The 17,936-nt window shown below is 34.3% G+C and overlaps 1 protein-coding gene across 2 annotated transcripts in view; it reads right to left on the bottom strand.

The window, feature by feature from the left end:
• Positions 1–17,936, bottom strand: part of RTN4 (reticulon 4) — a 75,240-nt gene that overhangs the window by 17,185 nt on the left and 40,119 nt on the right. Inside the window, exon 1 of one of the 2 annotated variants that reach the window (XM_054575441.1) lies at positions 16,567–16,796. The exons of the other annotated variant lie outside the window; for it this stretch is intronic. Coding sequence (XP_054431416.1) covers positions 16,567–16,600 — 34 coding nt within the window. The 5' untranslated portion in view covers positions 16,601–16,796. Of the gene's footprint in view, positions 1–16,566; positions 16,797–17,936 lie in introns of those variants that run through there. 2 annotated transcript variants of the gene reach the window in all.

Genomic DNA, 17,936 nt, shown 5'->3' with positions numbered 1-17,936 from the left:
TAGATTACCTGAAAAGCCACTTCCCTCTAGGAGTAGATAAATCTAATGCCACAGAAATTTAGGTGTCAAAGGAGAACAGAAAAGCTAAATGTGCTACACGGTTATATAATGTTTATTAATAGTAAGGAGGCAGACGAAGCTCTTGGCCTATGGTCCTCAGGCCACTAAGGGGACCAAATAACCAGAAGCCTCTGGTCCCGAGGCGGGGTTATGCACAGCCCAGGGAGAATTCTGCAGCTTGCCAAAGGGGTCTTGATTTCACAGATACAATTCATCTCTCTCTGGATTGTAAACAATTTGGGAGGAGGAAGAACATTCTTATAGTAAAGTATACATGGATATAATCTTGAGTACAATTTTAAATACCTGTGAATTTTTAGGATAAAAGAGGTAACAAAAATCAGATTTCTAGTGGCTGCTTTGGCCTTGCTTAAGCAGGTCCTCTAAAGTACCTGATTTTCCTTTACTGTTAGGGGTACTTCTGTGGGGAAAATTGTGTATGAACTGTAAAGTATTAGATATTCTTATGAAACTCTGAATTCCTGTCAGTATAGATCACGCAAGTACTGATTAAGATATTTTAAATGCCTATCACAATGTTTGGCACATAGCTCAACAACATTTATTATGTTTCCAGAACATTTTACTCCATTCTCCTATACACTGGATTCAAATGCTATTAACTTTTCTATATATGATTTAAACCTTTATTTTCAAACTGATTTCCACTATTTATTCAAGTTTTCCCTATCCCAAGTTCGTTCCAACCCTGCGTAAAACATCTACATCAGTTTTGTTCTATTCAAATAGTTTCAACTATTATACCAGCATACTAGCACAACTGTGGACTGACCAGAACTTGAAATAGTGTATCTGTGCTGTTAAAATGTCATCACGAATAATATCATACTGAATAAAGAGACAACAGCAATGCTAATAGTCTTCTGACATTTGCAAACACTGAGCTAATACTGTTTAAGAAACTCAACCTAGTCGAATGAATTATGAAATCTCAAAATGGGTACACAGACTTTTCTTTAAGGCCCTGTCCAACTCTAAAATACAATTCTAGGAAGATGATAAGACAGCTAAAAACAATGTTAACAAATTATAAAATAAATAGTGCAAACTTGTGAGAATTCAAAAAAGGAAAAGAATTGGAAGAAGTTTTGAAGACTCTGAAAGAGAAATCGAGCTGGATTTTGAAGAGGTAGGCTGGGCTCTTACATTATGCCAAACACTGTCTGTATACTATACATTATCTCCTTCCATTATTAAAACCCTATGAGGAAGGCTTTCAGACAAAACAGTGAGACCCAGCTCTTACATGAGACAATCAATCAGTAAGTGGGGGAACATGGATTTTAACACAGGCTTCCTATCGATAAAATTCATACTCTTCATGTATTATGCCAAATTGAAGGCTCGGCACATTAAAATTCTTTAAAATGTTACATACTTACAAGCATAATGAATACACAGGATGTAGGCAGATTAATTACTACATATGAGATGAATCACAAAACCAAGAAGTTGCTCTAAGTAAATTAACAGGATGGGTTAATAAATAAGGGATATATAAATTTTAATGTGAATGCTTCACCTACAGTTAAGTCCAAAAATGAGAAAAAGCTCTATTCCAATATACCTCACTAGTGTATTTTCCCATAGTAAAAAACTATAATCATATTATTGAAAATGTCTCTTAAAAGCACCATGACTCTGGTTAAGTAAAATTAGCATATATCTATGCAAATAAGTATTATGTAGCCATTAAAAGACAGTGACATAGACCTATATTACCACAGAAACATGACCATAATAATAAATGAAAACAGGTTACAAAAAGATTCACATAGTATAATCCCACTTAAAAATTACAGATGTATAACTATGAAGTATGAAAGGGTATCTAGGAAACAGTTTTTATCTCTGGTTAGCAGTGATTCTCCACTCCCTCCTATGCCATCTAAAACTGTTCCCCTCCAATGGCCACCGTGAATTACTCCTGCAGTACTTAGAAAAATGAATCCCTGTCTATTCCTGTTTGATATCACTAAAGAATCTGATAACAGGAGTGTGGTTTTCTAAGTAAGCTTTCCTACTGGGAAGAGAATACACTTTCTGCTAGCTTAATACATACCTGTATTTAGATCTAGCTAATAGTTTAAATTCTAACAATACATAATTAAGTTGATAATTCTGATGCTTTGGGTTGAATCAAGTCAATTTCCACAAAGTTGCTGATACAGAAATAGACATGTATCTAGTCCAGCACTGCTCAGTGACTAAGGCCTAAAATAAACTTAATTGCATGCAAGTACAGCTAACCCTAACTTACTACTTCCTTTCTACCTATCATATAGTTCTTTTCCATAAATGCAAGAGCTCTGAAAAACACATATGCAAGCCCACACATACTGTGTGAAAACATGTAAACAGCTATGCCAGAGGCATCAAAGCAAACACCAGAGAGCCGCGACACAAGCCCTGGGGGCGCCCTGCCGGGCGGCAGACCCAGAGCTCTGAGGAGGAAAGTGGGGAAAAACAGCCCGGGGAGTCAAGGCAACAGAGGCACTGCGGGTTACACATGAGACAAAATTAATCTAACCCAGACTAGAAAGGCCTGTGAGGCAATCTACACTGTCACAAAGTCTGTGCAAAGTACAGAAGGATATCTATCTTTCTGTTTCTTGCAAAGAAATTTAAGAGATTATTAGTGAAGCTGCAGGATGAAAAAATACTAGTTTCTAGCAAATAGAACTGCAGCCTTAATTGACATCTGCCAATAATTCTAGCCTCACAGATTCCTTAAAACTGATTTCAATGAAATAATTCTGTAAGATTAAGTTTATCCAAGATCACTGATTCTCAATGGGGAGCACAGGAGTCAAAATGTTTTATGCAAAATCCTTTCTGAGAAAATACTGTTGAAATAATGTTGTTCTAAATCAAGAGATTTTTATCTATTAGTTTAGATATTTGTTCAATCCTGATACCAAAATCAGGCAAATATATCGCAAGAAAACTACAGACCAGTATTTCTTATGAATATAGAAAAAATAATGCTCAACAAAATACTAGCAAACTGAATCTAGCAAGACATCAAAAGGATTATACACTGTGGCCAAGTGGTATTTATCCCAGAAATGCAAAGTTGGTCCAACGTATGAAAACCAATTAATGTAACACGCCATATTAATAGAATAAAGGACTAAACTACACGATCATCACAACAGATATAGAAAATGCATCTGAAAAAAATCCAGCATCCTTTTCATTATAAAAACACTCATACCAGGAATAGAAGAAATGGCCTGGAGCTGATGAAACAACAGCAGCAGCAGCAGCAGCAACAAAACCATAGCTAACATCATATTTAATGGTGAAACAAAACTCTCCTCCTCTATTCTTTCCACTTTTAGTCAAAACTATCCTGGAAGTATAAGGCAGGGCAATAAACCAAGAAAAAGAAATAAAAGACATCCAGATTACAAAGAGAGAAATTAAACTATTTCAACTTGCAAATAACTTGATCTTGTATACAGAAAATCCTAAGGAATGCACAAAGAAGCTACTAGAACTAATAAACAAGTCCAGAAAGGTTACCGGATATAATATCAATATATAAAAATCAATTACAGTTCTATATACTAGGAATGAACAATCTGAAAATGAATTAAGAAAATTCCACTTACAGTAATATCAAAAAGAATAAAATACCTAAGGAACAAAGTTATGAAGAAGTGCAAGACTTAGAAACTGAAAAGTATAAAATATTGTTGAAATTAAAGAAAACAAATAAATGAAAAGACAACCTGTTTACAGGTTAAAGGTATTATTCTTAAGATGGTAATACTACCCAAATTGATCTACATTGTAATCTCTATCAAAATCCTAGCAGCTTTTTAGCAGAAATTAAGAAGCCACTTGCAGAAATCACACAGAAATGCAAGCATCCAGAACAGCCAAAACAATCTTGAACAAAGTCAAAGAACTCATACTTTCCTTTTTCAAAACTTCCTACAAAGCTATAGTAACGAAGACAGTGTAGTAAGTTTCTCAGGATGGACAGGTAAGTCAGTGGAAAAAATCAAGAGCCCAAAATAAAGCCTTACAATTACAGTCAACTGATTTCAACAAGGTGTCAAGACAATTCAACAGGGAAATTAATAGTTTTTTTTTCAACAAATAGTGCAGAGAGAATTAGCTTAGACCCTTACCTTATTCCACATACAAAAAATAACTCAAAATGGATCAAACACCTAAAACTTACACTACAAAACTCTTCAAGGAAAAAAAAAGGTGCAAAAATCTTCATAACTTTGGATCAGGCAATCGTTTCTTAGACATGACACCGTAAGTACCAGCAGAAGGAAATAAGGCACACTCGACCTAATCAAAATTGAAAACTTTTGTGTTTCAATCAACGCTATCAAGAAAATAAAAAGACAAGCAATGGAACAGGAGAAAATACTTACAAATCAAGTATCAGATAAGAGAGTTGTATTTAAAATATACGTATATTAAAAAAAACTCAACAACTCATCAATAAAAAGACAAATCAATTAATAAATGGGCAAAGAACTTAAATAGAAATTTCTCCAAAGAATATATACAAATGACTAATAAACAATGAAAGGATGTACATCATTAGTCTTTAGTGAAATGCAAACCAAACCATAACCAGATACCAGTTCAGACCTGCTGGAGTAACTAAAATAAAAAAGAGAGAATAACAAATGTTGTCAAGAAGTGATGAAGACTGGAACCCTCTTACACTGCTGTTGGGAGAGTAAAATTCTGTTGTGAAAAAGTTTGGCAATTGCTCAAAAAGTTAAACACAGAGTTACAATATGACCCAGCACGTCTATTTCTAGGAATTTCTACCCAAAAGACTAGAAAATCTAAGTGCACACAAAAACTTGTATACAAATGTTTATAGCAGCACTAGGTGTAATAATCAAAGAGAAGAAACAACCCAAATGTCCATCAATTGGTGAATGGATAAATACATTATGGTACATCCACACAAAAGAATTTAATTGGGCCAGAAAAAGGAATGAAGTACTGATACATGCTACAACATGCTACAACCTTGAAAAATTTTGCTAAGTGAAAAAAGTCAGACAGAAAAGGTCACATAGTTGTATGATTCTGTTTATATGAAATGTCTAGAACTGGCAATTCTAAAAAGACGGAAAATAGGTTTGTGATTGCTGGGGGGCCAGGAGGAGTGGAGATGGGCAAAGACTACCAAGGAACGTTTTTGGGGGAGGGAAGGGAGCGGTGGGCGGGGTGGGGTCCAAAACATGAAAACATTCTGGAATTAGATCGTGGTGGTACTTGCACAATTTTGTGACTGTACTAAAAAAGCAAAGAATTACACACTTCACAAGATTAAAAAGTAAACTAAAAAAAATTACTCTAACATCTGTTTCTCTGCTAGGCTGTAAGCTCCATGAGGGCGCACATTATTTTATTGTCTACTGTATCCCCAGAGCTGAGCACATAGCCTTAACCATCTTTCAACACGTTACCAATTGACTGATTAAAATAGATGCATACTTTAGGCCAGTTTAAGGCATGCACTAATCCTAATTAATTTTTTCAAAAATGCTTCTATGCATTGGATTTAACATTTGTTTTATTTAACCTATTTTCAGATATCTACACTTAGTAAATAACAAGTAGCAATGCTTTCAGATAATTTACAAAACAGCAAATATTGTTTTACAGGCTTGTGTCTCCTTGTACGTTCCGAAAGACTGATGAGTACCTTTCATCTTTATATTCTCATAATCTGCTTCAATAGTATCTGCCGTCAGAACAGTGTCTGAATAGTGGCCAGATTATTCTTAGGAATAAAAACATTTTAATTAAAGACTATAATATTTTCAAATTAAAATAAAGGACATCTTTAAATAAGAAGTGTTGGGTCACTAAAATGCTAACTTTGGAATCTTCTGTAATCACTTTATTAGTTCTGTTTATGAGTGTAGAGTTTAATGGCCTATTTATTCTTGAGAAGCCAAAATTAAGACACAGGGCTTAGACAGGAAAACGTGACCTTTCATGGTTCCTCAAGTCCCCTATAGTGGAGAACAAAGCATAATCATGCACGGTAACCTACTGTGGCCTCAACTTTACTCTTATATAAACTGCTCATGAAATACCCTTTTAAAGATCTGACATTAATTTAACAGTACAGCTGTGGGAAATGCTTGTGGATTACTAAAATAATGCTGACCAATTAAATGTTTGCCATTCAGAAAAAAGTGACTGCCCACTTTTGTTTTCAAAATAAAAATGTGGAAAATATTTATTTTGTAATGCGTCATGCACAGAGCTGTAGCACCTTTTTCAAATTTTAATTTAAAATAATTTGGTACAATCTTTTTGTCAAAAATAAAAACTTCTAGCCCAGTAGAGATAAAAAAAGTTGCCTACATCTAGTAATCATAAACTGTCATCTGTCACAGCTAAAAATAGTACTAGCATGCATGCCTTACATACAGAAGTCATCCAATTACATTTTGCCTCAAATCAAATTCTTACTGAATCTCTTCCTTGAATAGCCTGAAGTCAAGTTTCAACTTTAAAATCTTTTGTCTAGGGGAAAAAAAGTTTGATCTAGTTCGTCCTAAAAATAGTAAGGAATGGCTGCACGAAAATATTTACCTCCTAAGCAAAAGCAAATACTAAGTTCTCTTTAACAAAGTCAGGTGAACTATGAGTAAGGCAGTAAAATAGGAAATTAATAAACAAACAAAAGATATATAAAATTAGATTAAAATTTTAGTTGCTATTTTTCACAACTGTAATGTTTATATTATTAAACAATTAGGTATTTATTAGCGATCACAATCCTTAAATCAAACTCTTCTCAGCTGCCAGGAAAAGTGACAAGAATTCAGAGTTGATCATTGAGCACTACATAGTAAACATTTACTTCCACATAGTAAACAGTCATTTTGCTAAAATGACAGGTGACAACCCAGAAAAAGATCTGTGCAGAGTGGGAGCTTAAGTCTTTCTACAAAAACAGTAAGAGCTGAATCCTCTTTCTTCCTTCTGTTCCCATCAGTATGACCCTGACTAGATCACTGAACTTAGTTTCCCCACATGTAAAATTAGGAAAATGATAACCACCTATCAAGTTAGTTTAATGTTAAAGGAGATGTCACAAATGGACATAAACACACTAGATAAAGGTAATATATCACGAGATAAAGTTAAGCAGGGCAATCAAGTATTAAGTGCAATGCTTAACTAAGCCCTGTTTTTTTTAAAAAAAGGCGAATTCAACTTTCTCTGAAAGCACTGCTGACTTGGTTTCAATAAGCAAGTTTCAGATGGATAGATTCCTAGTGTTGTTACAAAGTATCTTACTCAAATACCTGGTAAACCAGTATCTCTTCTGGTCATCTCCTCTTCCTGTAACTAGAGTTTTTGAAAGACACACAATTTTGGATCCTTGTCTCTTTTATCACTAAATCTTTCCTGCCTTACTTTGGACAACATCACAGTGTGCTGTCAATTTCAACCACCACACATTTAAGGAAAAAACATTTTATGTAAAACTAGCATAAATTCTACACTTTACTTTTCTATAATAACTTAGTAATCTCCTATTCTGAACAACATACTATGCAAGTACTTTATGTATGTTACCTCTAATCACAACAACTCTATGCAGTATTTATTATCTGCTATACATGAGACAACTGAGGCTTAGAAGTATTATTAAATAAATTGTGCAGTTACAGATTGAAATTCAGGTCTGACCATGAAGGTCTCATTCCTTCTATCATACCACATTTTGTATTTAAATATATCAGTATTCAAGTTTGCTTTTTATCCTACTTGAAGATGCCAAATAGTATTTCAATCTCATTTTAAATAACTGAGGAAAAGCAATTCACTACCACCACCAGCAGAGTTATATACGTACACTAAAAATTCCAGTAAGTTCAATATGAATAAATCATGTTCTAATTGCAAATTGTTTCCTAGAAGCTATCTAAATTATCTCACTCTGAAAACAGCAATTTAAAACTGTATCTAAAAAGACATAGATATATCCACATAAAACACTAATCAACTACAATGCAAAATCTCAAATCTTCCTAATAATGCAGGATTTTATAAGTTCAATATTATGAGTGATACTGGAAAATTACTCTAAAAAAAGAAAGATCCAATAGGCACTTCAAACAAAACATCTGACCTCAAAAGATTACAAGAAGCCACTAGGAAAGTTAATAAAACTCTTGAACATTTTTTGTGAAGGGACATCTATATACAAAGCCACTGTGATACTCAACCATCAAGTAAAAAATGCCATTTTGTACTGCCAAATAATTCTGTGGTAAAAATTACACACTCTAAAAAACCCCAAAACTTGATTCACTCTCTGTTCATTCTAAGAACTTAATACACAGCTGTGATTACAACCTAAGTTTCATTAAAAATAAACTAAAATTTGTTTTTATAACTTTTGGTTTTGTTTCAAGATAAAGTCTTTATCAAATCCATTATTACCTATGAAATTTGAGTTCACTTCAAGTAGTCTTTTTTCCTACATAAGTATATTTAAGTAGAAAATGTTTAATATATTGCAGAAAGGTAAAAACTCCCTGTAGTCATTTGTTGCCTGCGAAGGATAACCAAATTTCTCTGCAACGGAGAAGAGCAAGATTCAATAACCACTACACATGCCTTATTTATTTAAATTCACCAATATACTAAATTAGTTCATTGTAGTTTTTAATATTTCCTTTAATCACACTAATTCTACATCCAGCTTTGTTATGAGAGGACAAAAAATACAGCAAAAAATAATTCTAACTTTCCACTTCCAACCTCAAACAATAAATTTCCCTGCACAGGAAAATTCATATACGTAGCTAATTCCATTTTCTCTAAGGTAAAGCTAAATAAATATCTTCTCTCTAGGCATGTTATATATACGTATTTCAAGCCAATGATTCTCCCTACCTGAACGCACTTTTACAATCTTCAGTTGTGACGGATGTCAAAATAAGGACTCTTCCTATTAACAGTCTATATTTGTGATAAATTTTGGTAAACGTAGTTATTTACTTTAAGTTACTAAAATTGGGCCAAGACTTACACAAATGAAAGACTAACATTAGAGTATCCATTAGTTCAATGTGTACTATACTACAATTTAAATTTTACTTGTTGGCATCCAAGCATCACAAGATACAGGCATGAAACTTTAAAGATAGGAAATTGCTGATCACAATCCCGTTTTTCTACTAATAAAAAACGAAATAGAACTTACACTTCTATAACCTCATATCTATTGTACACAATACAACTGCTCACTAAATAAATAATAATATAAAGAAATGAGGTAAAGTATTCATATAATTGACCAAAATAATTTAAATTACTTTAAACTATTTAGGAGGAAAAAAATGAGTGTATACAACAAAAAACAACTATAATTCCTCACATTCTATGGAAAAATCAGAATTTTAGCAAATCTATAGTCTGAGAATAGAAGTTCCTAAATTTATCCTCAATGCCAAACTCCTAACAATAGATTTGCAAGGGTATCACTGATATTTCATACTTTTTAATCTTTAAGTTATTCTGACCTCCCTAAGTATATAAGATAGTGGCGACTGAGTATTTAAGGAGAAATAACAATATTTTAATGTCTCAATACCTCACATAAATGCTGAAGAGATAATTGGATTAAAATGTGAAAAGCCATGAAGCTGATTTAAATATATTTGTACACTTTATAAATACCCAACCCCCTGCAAACCACCCCTCCCCCAACACACACCAAGTAACACAAGTCAGCATTATCCATGATAAAGCAGAGAAAAAAAAAAAGTGGTCGCAGAATACTGCTCCAAAGATGCAAAGAACAACACTGGCTAAATTAAATTTAGTAACATCCTTTAGCATAAATTCTAGCGAGAGATGGAATTAACTGACTAAATAAAAAGGTAATCTAAGGGATACCTAGAGATCAGAATGAGAATTCTATTTATTGCTTAAATATTACCCCTACATTCAAGCATGTAATCCAGTCCCTAAGGATGAAGAGAAATTATGCCCCTGGCCCAGAGTTCCCACCAGGCTTAACCTTCTGACAATACGAAACAACTAACAACACCTACCTTCTTCTATGGCTAGTGTAATAGACTACTGCCTCTTTTATTGTAGAGAACCACACAAAAAGAAATACATACCATGTTCAATAAAATGCCACAGTTAAGAGTATTAATGAATAAAATATTAAACCATGGGTCATTATCTTTATCAATCCTCAACTGTTCAAGTACAAATATAAATTGTAAAATAAAAACAAAGGCCCTAAGCTACAAGCTACATGGTCCTGAACAAATAATCTCTTTCATTTTCCTGGGTTCCTTACCTATAAAATAAGAAAGATGGAAAAAATGGCTTCTCTGCAGGTATAATCTAAAAGTCCTGGATTTATGAAAAGCTGCTTAAGTGATTTAACTGCTCCTTTAGGAAGAGTTAAGGTAGGAAATCTCTTTTCTTATTTCTTCTACTTGAAAGAAAAAACATTTAAAAAATTCTCCCAGAATGTATATATAGGGGTTCAAGGCCTGGACTAAACCTGGCTGGACATCAGAGCTTTCAGCACTTTCTTTATTAAGATGCTGTGCAAAGTCAACAAGGAGGCCTAGCGACGATGCCACTGTTCTTGCCTTCAAGGAATTTACAGGATAGAAAAAGAGCCAAGATAAACATATAAATAACTAATAAAAGCCACAAAATGAAAGCCAAGAGATGGGAGTTGTCAGGAACTCCTAAGAGGTAAGCCAACACCTCAGTGAAGACTGAGCCTTTGATAAGTACAACTTGGACAAAACGAAATGGGGCAAAAAGGGCAAAAGAACAGACATGTTTAGGGAACAAGTCCTTCAATGTGGCTGCAAAGTAATGGGAGATGGGATTATAAAGTTTGAGACTAGACCTGGAATGCCTTTTAGAAGCCCAGGATAGACAGTGTAAACTTTACTTGAAAGGTAAAGAAAAAACTCCTCGAGAGCTCTAATTAGAGGGGCACTCTTGAAAGCACTCTTGAAAGATTAATTTGGTTATTAAACATAGGATTTAGTGGAAAAACTGGTTGGGAGTCCCCAGAGTTGGGTAAATAAAACCAAGAGGCTATTTCCACAATTGTTCTCACTACTCCCCACAGAGAGCTTTAAACGCTACAAAGGAGAAAACATTTGCAAATTCCTTCTTTTTAAATGTAAACCTGCTTCTCATCAAGTAATTTACTTAAAAACTGACAAAATAGCTACCTCAGAAAGAGCTGAAACCATCAGAAATGCACACATAGTATTTAAGTTAGCCAAGGTGTCAGAACAGACATTCCCATAGATTGCTCCAAATAATTTGTACAATCCTTCTGGAGGGCAGTTTTGCGACAAAGCCTAAATACTATAACCCAGCAAGTTAGGAATAATCATGGATTAAAAAAACAAATTTACACTCAATTATATTCATTTTAGCACTGCTTATAGTTGCAAAACCTTAGGAAAAAACTTGAATATTTAACTATGGGATTAGCAGTACTTACTTAGGATACTAAAACAATGTAGAATATTTTTTTAAGTGAAAGGTATTTCTCCATTTAGTGGGGAAAAAATGATTACAGAACAAAATGTACTACATTACCCCCAACATATACACAATGTTAAAAAAAAAACAAAACAAACCACTAACACCACTTTGCATGAAGTGATGGAGGCCTCTACCACAGGGTTTTCAACTAAGTTTCAAATAGAAAGCAGAGGCCTCTCTCTAATCAATAGGTCTCTCAATTGGTTAACACTGAAGTTCCCTTCTCAGGCTTTTCGCTGGGGGCGGCGGGGGAGCTGCATTCCCAGGGGTTAGGAAGGCATTTATTTCAAGCAGTGAGACCCCTGCTCCCTGCTCCTCTCAGCCCGACTATCAGTGAGTGTATGCATACACCTATACCAATACACTCAGTAACCTTAAACTTTTGAAGAAATGGAAAGTGGTTTATCACAGTAAAAATCTGGAAGCCCGACAAGAACCTCTGCAAGGAAATATGTCCCAGAAATGGTCCAAAGCTACTTTGTCTTAAGGTACAGTCAAACTGAATTCTAATTCTAGAAACATTTCTATACCCATCCTACAGGAACGCCACTCAAAGGTCACACCTGTAGCATGTTAACTACCAAATTCAACAGGTACTAGTAATAATGGACAGTGTTACACATATTCCTAATATTCAACAGGGTCCACAAACATTTCTCAATCTTCTTATTAAACAGTTCCTCTGTAGTATTTAAGCACTCATTCCTTCTTGACTTGAAAATTCTCTCCCCTCAATATCAGTGAAACTGTATTATCCTGTTTTTTTTACTGCCCTGACTATAACTTCCTGATCTTTCCTGATGCTTCATTCACATTCTCACAAAATTGGTTTTAAGCTTTCCTCCATTAATCTTTATTTCTTCCTGTGCAAATATAGTAGTCCAGTCTTATCCGTGGTTTCAGTTACCCAAGGTCAATTGCAGTCTGAAAATATTAAATGCAAAATTCCAAACATAAACAAGTTTTAAAATGAACACTAATCTGAGTAGCACAATGAGATCTCGTGCAGTCCAGATCCTCCTGCTCCACCTGCTCCACCTGCTCCACCCCACCCAGGACTCCCTTTGTCCTGCGAATTCACGATGCATAGGCCGCTTGCCCTCTAGTCACTTAGCGGCCATCTTGGTGAGCGAGCAACTGAACGATCTCAATTCACATTACCCTCATTTTACTTACTAATGACCCCAAAGCACAAACAGTAGTGATGCTAGCAATTTGGATGTGCCAAAGAGAAGCCTCAAAGTGCTTCCCTTAAGTGAAAAGGTAAAAATTCTCAACTCATTAAGAAAAAAATCATATCCTGAGGTTGCTGAGATCTCTAGTAAGATCTAATCTTCCATCTGGGAAATTGTGAAGGAAAATAAATTTGTGCTAGTTTTATCGTCACACCTCAAACTGCAAAAGTTATGGCCACAGTGCATGGTAAGGTCTTAGTTGAGCTGGAAGAGTCATTAAATATGTGTGTGGAAGACAGGAACAGAAAATATGTTTCAACTGACAGCAACATGTTGTCAGAAAGCACTGAGCCTGTACAAAGGCTTCGGCAAGGGATCCCCTAAAATCAGTGACCACATTCACATACCTTTCATTTCTGTACACTGCTGTAATTGTTCTCTTTTATTATTAGATACTTTTGTTAAAATCTTACTGTAGCTAGTTTATAAACAAAACTTTATCATAGGCATAAGAAAAAAAACTTAGTAGTATGCAGGGTTTGGTTCTATCCTTGGTCTCAGGCATCCACCAGGGGTCTTGGAATGCATTCCCACAAATAAATGGGGACTGCTGTACCCTCAAAGTACTCATTTGTGTCACTCTGCATTCAATTCCTAATTCTTTATCATTAAACCTGTCCTTTCTCTGAGCTTCAGAAATGTTCTACCATCACTTCATATTTGAAGTTTCTAAGACTGAACCCGACATCATTTCAACCTACTTTATTTAGTTCTATTTCCACAAATACGAACACACTAGCATCGCCACTGTTTCGGTCTGACTGAAATTTCATGTTGTCCTTTGAGTCCCTCCCTCACCCTAGGCCCGCAAATCTATGTGGAATGTCAAGTATTCCTTCTTTCTCCAATCTGTCACTTCCTTTTCATTCTTATTTCAGGCCAAGTTCAGACACTATTTGCTTTAAGTCCAGGTACATAATCATCCTGTTTTGTCTGGGTTCTTTTCCAACTTACTTTACACAGCATCCCAAATCATTCTTTCAAACCGGCATCATTTTATCATTCTCTACTTTAAAACGTCCAAAGGCTTTTCATATCCTTTATAATAAAGTCCAAAACCCAATGTCTTCTACAGTCTGGCCCAAAATATCCTTATAGAACCAGAGAACATCAAAAGTGGAAGCCCAGAAATCATGCAAATAAGAAAACTAAGTAAGTGTCTTACTGTGGCCCAAAGCAAAACATACAAGAACACAAACTTAAAAACCTAGTTTGATGTTCCCTAAATCTGCCTGATTATAACATGCATTTCACCAGAATGCATGGTATACAGATTGCCAGGCCCTTCATCTGTAAATTCCGATTTGGTAGGTCCGAGTGTATGATTAGAGGAATCTGTATTTTTTAGAGGCACCAGGTGATTCTCATCTTCAGGGAAGTTTGAGGAAACCTGACCTAGATCTTGCAATCTTTTTTAACCATACCAATCTTGTTTTTCAACTACTGTCCTATAAATATTCTATCCTACCCAGAAAGCTCTATTCAGTGTCTCAGTTAAAATATTTTTTAGTGGTTACATCATTCTCACACCCTACACCTACCCATTCCTTCTTATTTTAAGCTCTTCAAAATCTTTTGACTGTCTTAATCAATGCTTTCCATATAACCCCAATAATCAAGTAGTGTGCAGATTGCATTTTTTGTAAGTATCCTGCTAGGAACAATAGAAAATTCAAGATGAAAAGTATGTAAAAGAATACAAATTATTAGTATTGGTCTTAGCCTGAAGGATATCTTAAATACTAGTTAATCAGTATAAAAACCAAACAACAAAACAAAAGCCTCAAATGATTTTAAACACTGAAATGAGAGTAACTCTCACTTTTGTTATGCCATTATACTTAAGAGATATATTTCACCACCATTAGAAGACTGGATATGTTCTAATCATGGTGCTTAAGGGGACAGGGGTGGGGGTAGGAGGGGTCACAGAAAAAAATATGGGCCTAAATATATTTTTAAAAATATAATCAGAGCCTAGATCAGATTCTTTCCTCTACTATCACACACTCTTCATAAGATGAAGAAAATCTCATTCCATGTCAGCTTTAGCTTCTCACTGATTTCTAAGTCATAACATACAATCTATAATATTAAAATTAGTTGCTGATAAAGAAAATACTAAATTATAACTTCACGACTGAAACAGAAAAACAGGCAAAGTTAGTCTTACCAATTAAAAAGCCAAAGACAAGCACTGAAAAATATTATTAAGCCATTACACTTATATACAAAGTGAGGCTCCCCAGAGACATTTAAGAGTAAATTTGATTCTCTATTTAGTGCCTAAAAATAAAATATCTAGTATAATATGGACTATATTGGACCTTAATTTTTCCAGAGTCAAAATATCCCTTACGTAGTTCAGCAAAGAACTTATGATGTTATTAAATGGTCTAAGATTTAAATTAATATAGAACCATGATAGTTTCAGAGTGGGCCCCCATGGGACTTTTCATGTATGTTTAAAGCCTGTATTTATTGCATTATCACTATTTTTCCTTATCAAAAACTAGTGCATCGATTCACTTTGCAATGCTAATGGTCAGAAGGATGAATTAAGAAAAATCCTTTATTAAATTCACATGTAAAAAAACCAGAAAGGTAAAAATCCAAAGCTGTACTGTTTTCTGTTCTTTAAGTTGTATCTCAATATGAACTCGATCTTAAATTCACCTTTTCCCTCATTTCTTCACTGAACAAATTATGTAAAGGATATTGTGAAGGTTACTATTATTAGTTCTACATATTGCTTTTAGAAACATTATTACCAATCCTTTTGTAGAAGGATGTATTTTTAAAAAATTACTAAATTTGCTTGTGTGGAATATCTAGTTGGACTAAATAGCTCTAATAATTTTTAAGATAATTTATTATAAGTAATCAGATATACACAGCCTACTACCTTCTTTTTTTTTAAATGGCACACTTAACCATCTACAGAATACTTTAAAAATATTCATTACAGTCAATATTTTACCACTTATGGGCTTAAATTCTTACACAATGATCCACTGAGACTTGAAAGGATCTAGGCTTTCAAGGGGGAGGAAAGAGGATCGAGATCAATGATTGGTTATTATAAGGACAAAGGTTAGTGACTTAAATATAGACATGTATTACAAACTACTGTGCATGTATTTTAATGATTTCAAGATATACAAAAATGCAATCTAATTAAAAGGAGGCTGGTAATAATTTTAAAGGCTCAATAAGATTCCCAAAGAAAACAGGCTTATGGCAAACGCAGTATCCTGCTACCTACAAACCTTTGGATAGAATTTCAACTACACCAAGTCAGCCTTTTAAAAAAATATTTAGTCACAGAAAATACATCGTTATGAAATACAAAGATAGTTATGTAGATTTATCACACCAAAGTAACCAACAGATAAAATGTTAAAACTATACTGTTTAAAATGTGCAAGATTAAATAGAACCTAATCAACAACAGGACTGCAAAGACTAAATTGAATGCCAGTGGAAAAAAAATCAGCATGACATTTTCTCATACACACCAAATGTAAAAACACTTGAAATAGCTGCTTTAATCCTTCACTCCTAAACCTTTCATAGGTTTCACTTTCAATTCAGCATATATCTAAATTGCAAACCTTATTCACAAAAATATGTTACTGGTCACATAAAAAAAAAAAAAAACTAGAAGATTAAAAAGCAGATATACCCTTGTCCTTCCAATTTTTCTTCTGACCGTCCATGTCTTGTCACGATCTGCCCTCCAGAAGCAATTATCAATCATGCATACCAACAGAAAAGCTGTAACTGCAAAAATCTACCCTCTGAGACATGAAATACCGTTTCCTCAACAGAAGTCTGCGCTCTCCTCTGCTGCACAACTGCAGCAGGACTGGAGTCACCTGACGTCTTCTGGGTGTGGAGCAGCCTGACGCAGTGCAATCTGTAACTAGGCTACTAATACTCAGGCACTACTGCCTTCCTTCTGTTTATTGTTCTAGCCTTTGCTTGCTGCTCATACCAAATGGAGCTACTTTTGTGGGGCGGGAAGCCGACCAAAAGAAAGAGGGGTTTTTTTGGCAGTTAACCAAAGAATGTATTTGCAGTAAACTTAAGACCATAACCAGTTCTTGGTTTTGTTTCATTTTGAGAGAGGGGTGAATTATACTGCTGGTTTTCAGTTTCATTTAAAACTACAATCAGTGGTTACCTGTTAAGATAAAAATGGACTGCAAAGTTTATTCACAGAAATATTTTATTCACCACATAGTATTTTAAAGGCCCAATGACATTTCTATTCAAAAGGTTAAAAGCAGATATACCCTAGTCCTTCAAATATTTCTTCTGACCATCCATGTTGTCATGATCTGCCCTCCAGATATACTGCAGAAAAGCTGCAAGAGCTTTTGTTTCAAGGGTAATAGCTTACATTTCAAGCTTGGGACATGCTGAGTCTCTCTTTATTTTCTTGTAAGTTTATTCATGCTTAAAGCATTCAATATTTTGCACTCTTTTGAGGGTATAAGCAGAGAATCACAAAGCCAGATTATTTAATATATGCTACTTCAATAGAAAAAAGTTTTTATTCAGTTCCAACAATCTCATCTTTCTAACGCAATGTTATTTTTCCTTCTTCTACAATTATGGAAACTAAGAGTTACAAATATACTCTTATTCTGAATCATTACCTGCTCCAACTCAATGTTTCAATAATTATCTATTAGACACTGCTACAGGAACTATTAATAGACTTTTAGCTTGAGAAGTATTCATGTACTAATTATTATTATTTGCCTTGCAAAAATGATGTAAGATTAAACTAAATTTTACTGGTAAATACACAAAAACAAATCTATATACAGAATTTCTAAAATTTTTGTTGAAGTTCATATAACTAGCATAAATTCCAGTGCAGAATATTAGTCTTTATTAATGTTCCACAACTGGCTTAGCAGATGATACTATTTGACTAAGCAGAAGAGGCAATACATAATGACAAATCAGCTAAAATATTTTAAAATGCGTGATATGATGGCGTATAAGATATTTAGCCTATATACAAAAGTACATACTTCTCAA

This window comes from Pteronotus mesoamericanus, unplaced genomic scaffold (assembly GCF_021234165.1).
Source record: "Pteronotus mesoamericanus isolate MK-2021 breed Mesoamerican mustached bat unplaced genomic scaffold, CSHL_Meso_final contig_291, whole genome shotgun sequence".
NCBI lineage: Eukaryota > Metazoa > Chordata > Mammalia > Chiroptera > Mormoopidae > Pteronotus > Pteronotus mesoamericanus.
This window is presented reverse-complemented; position numbering and strand designations above follow the sequence as displayed.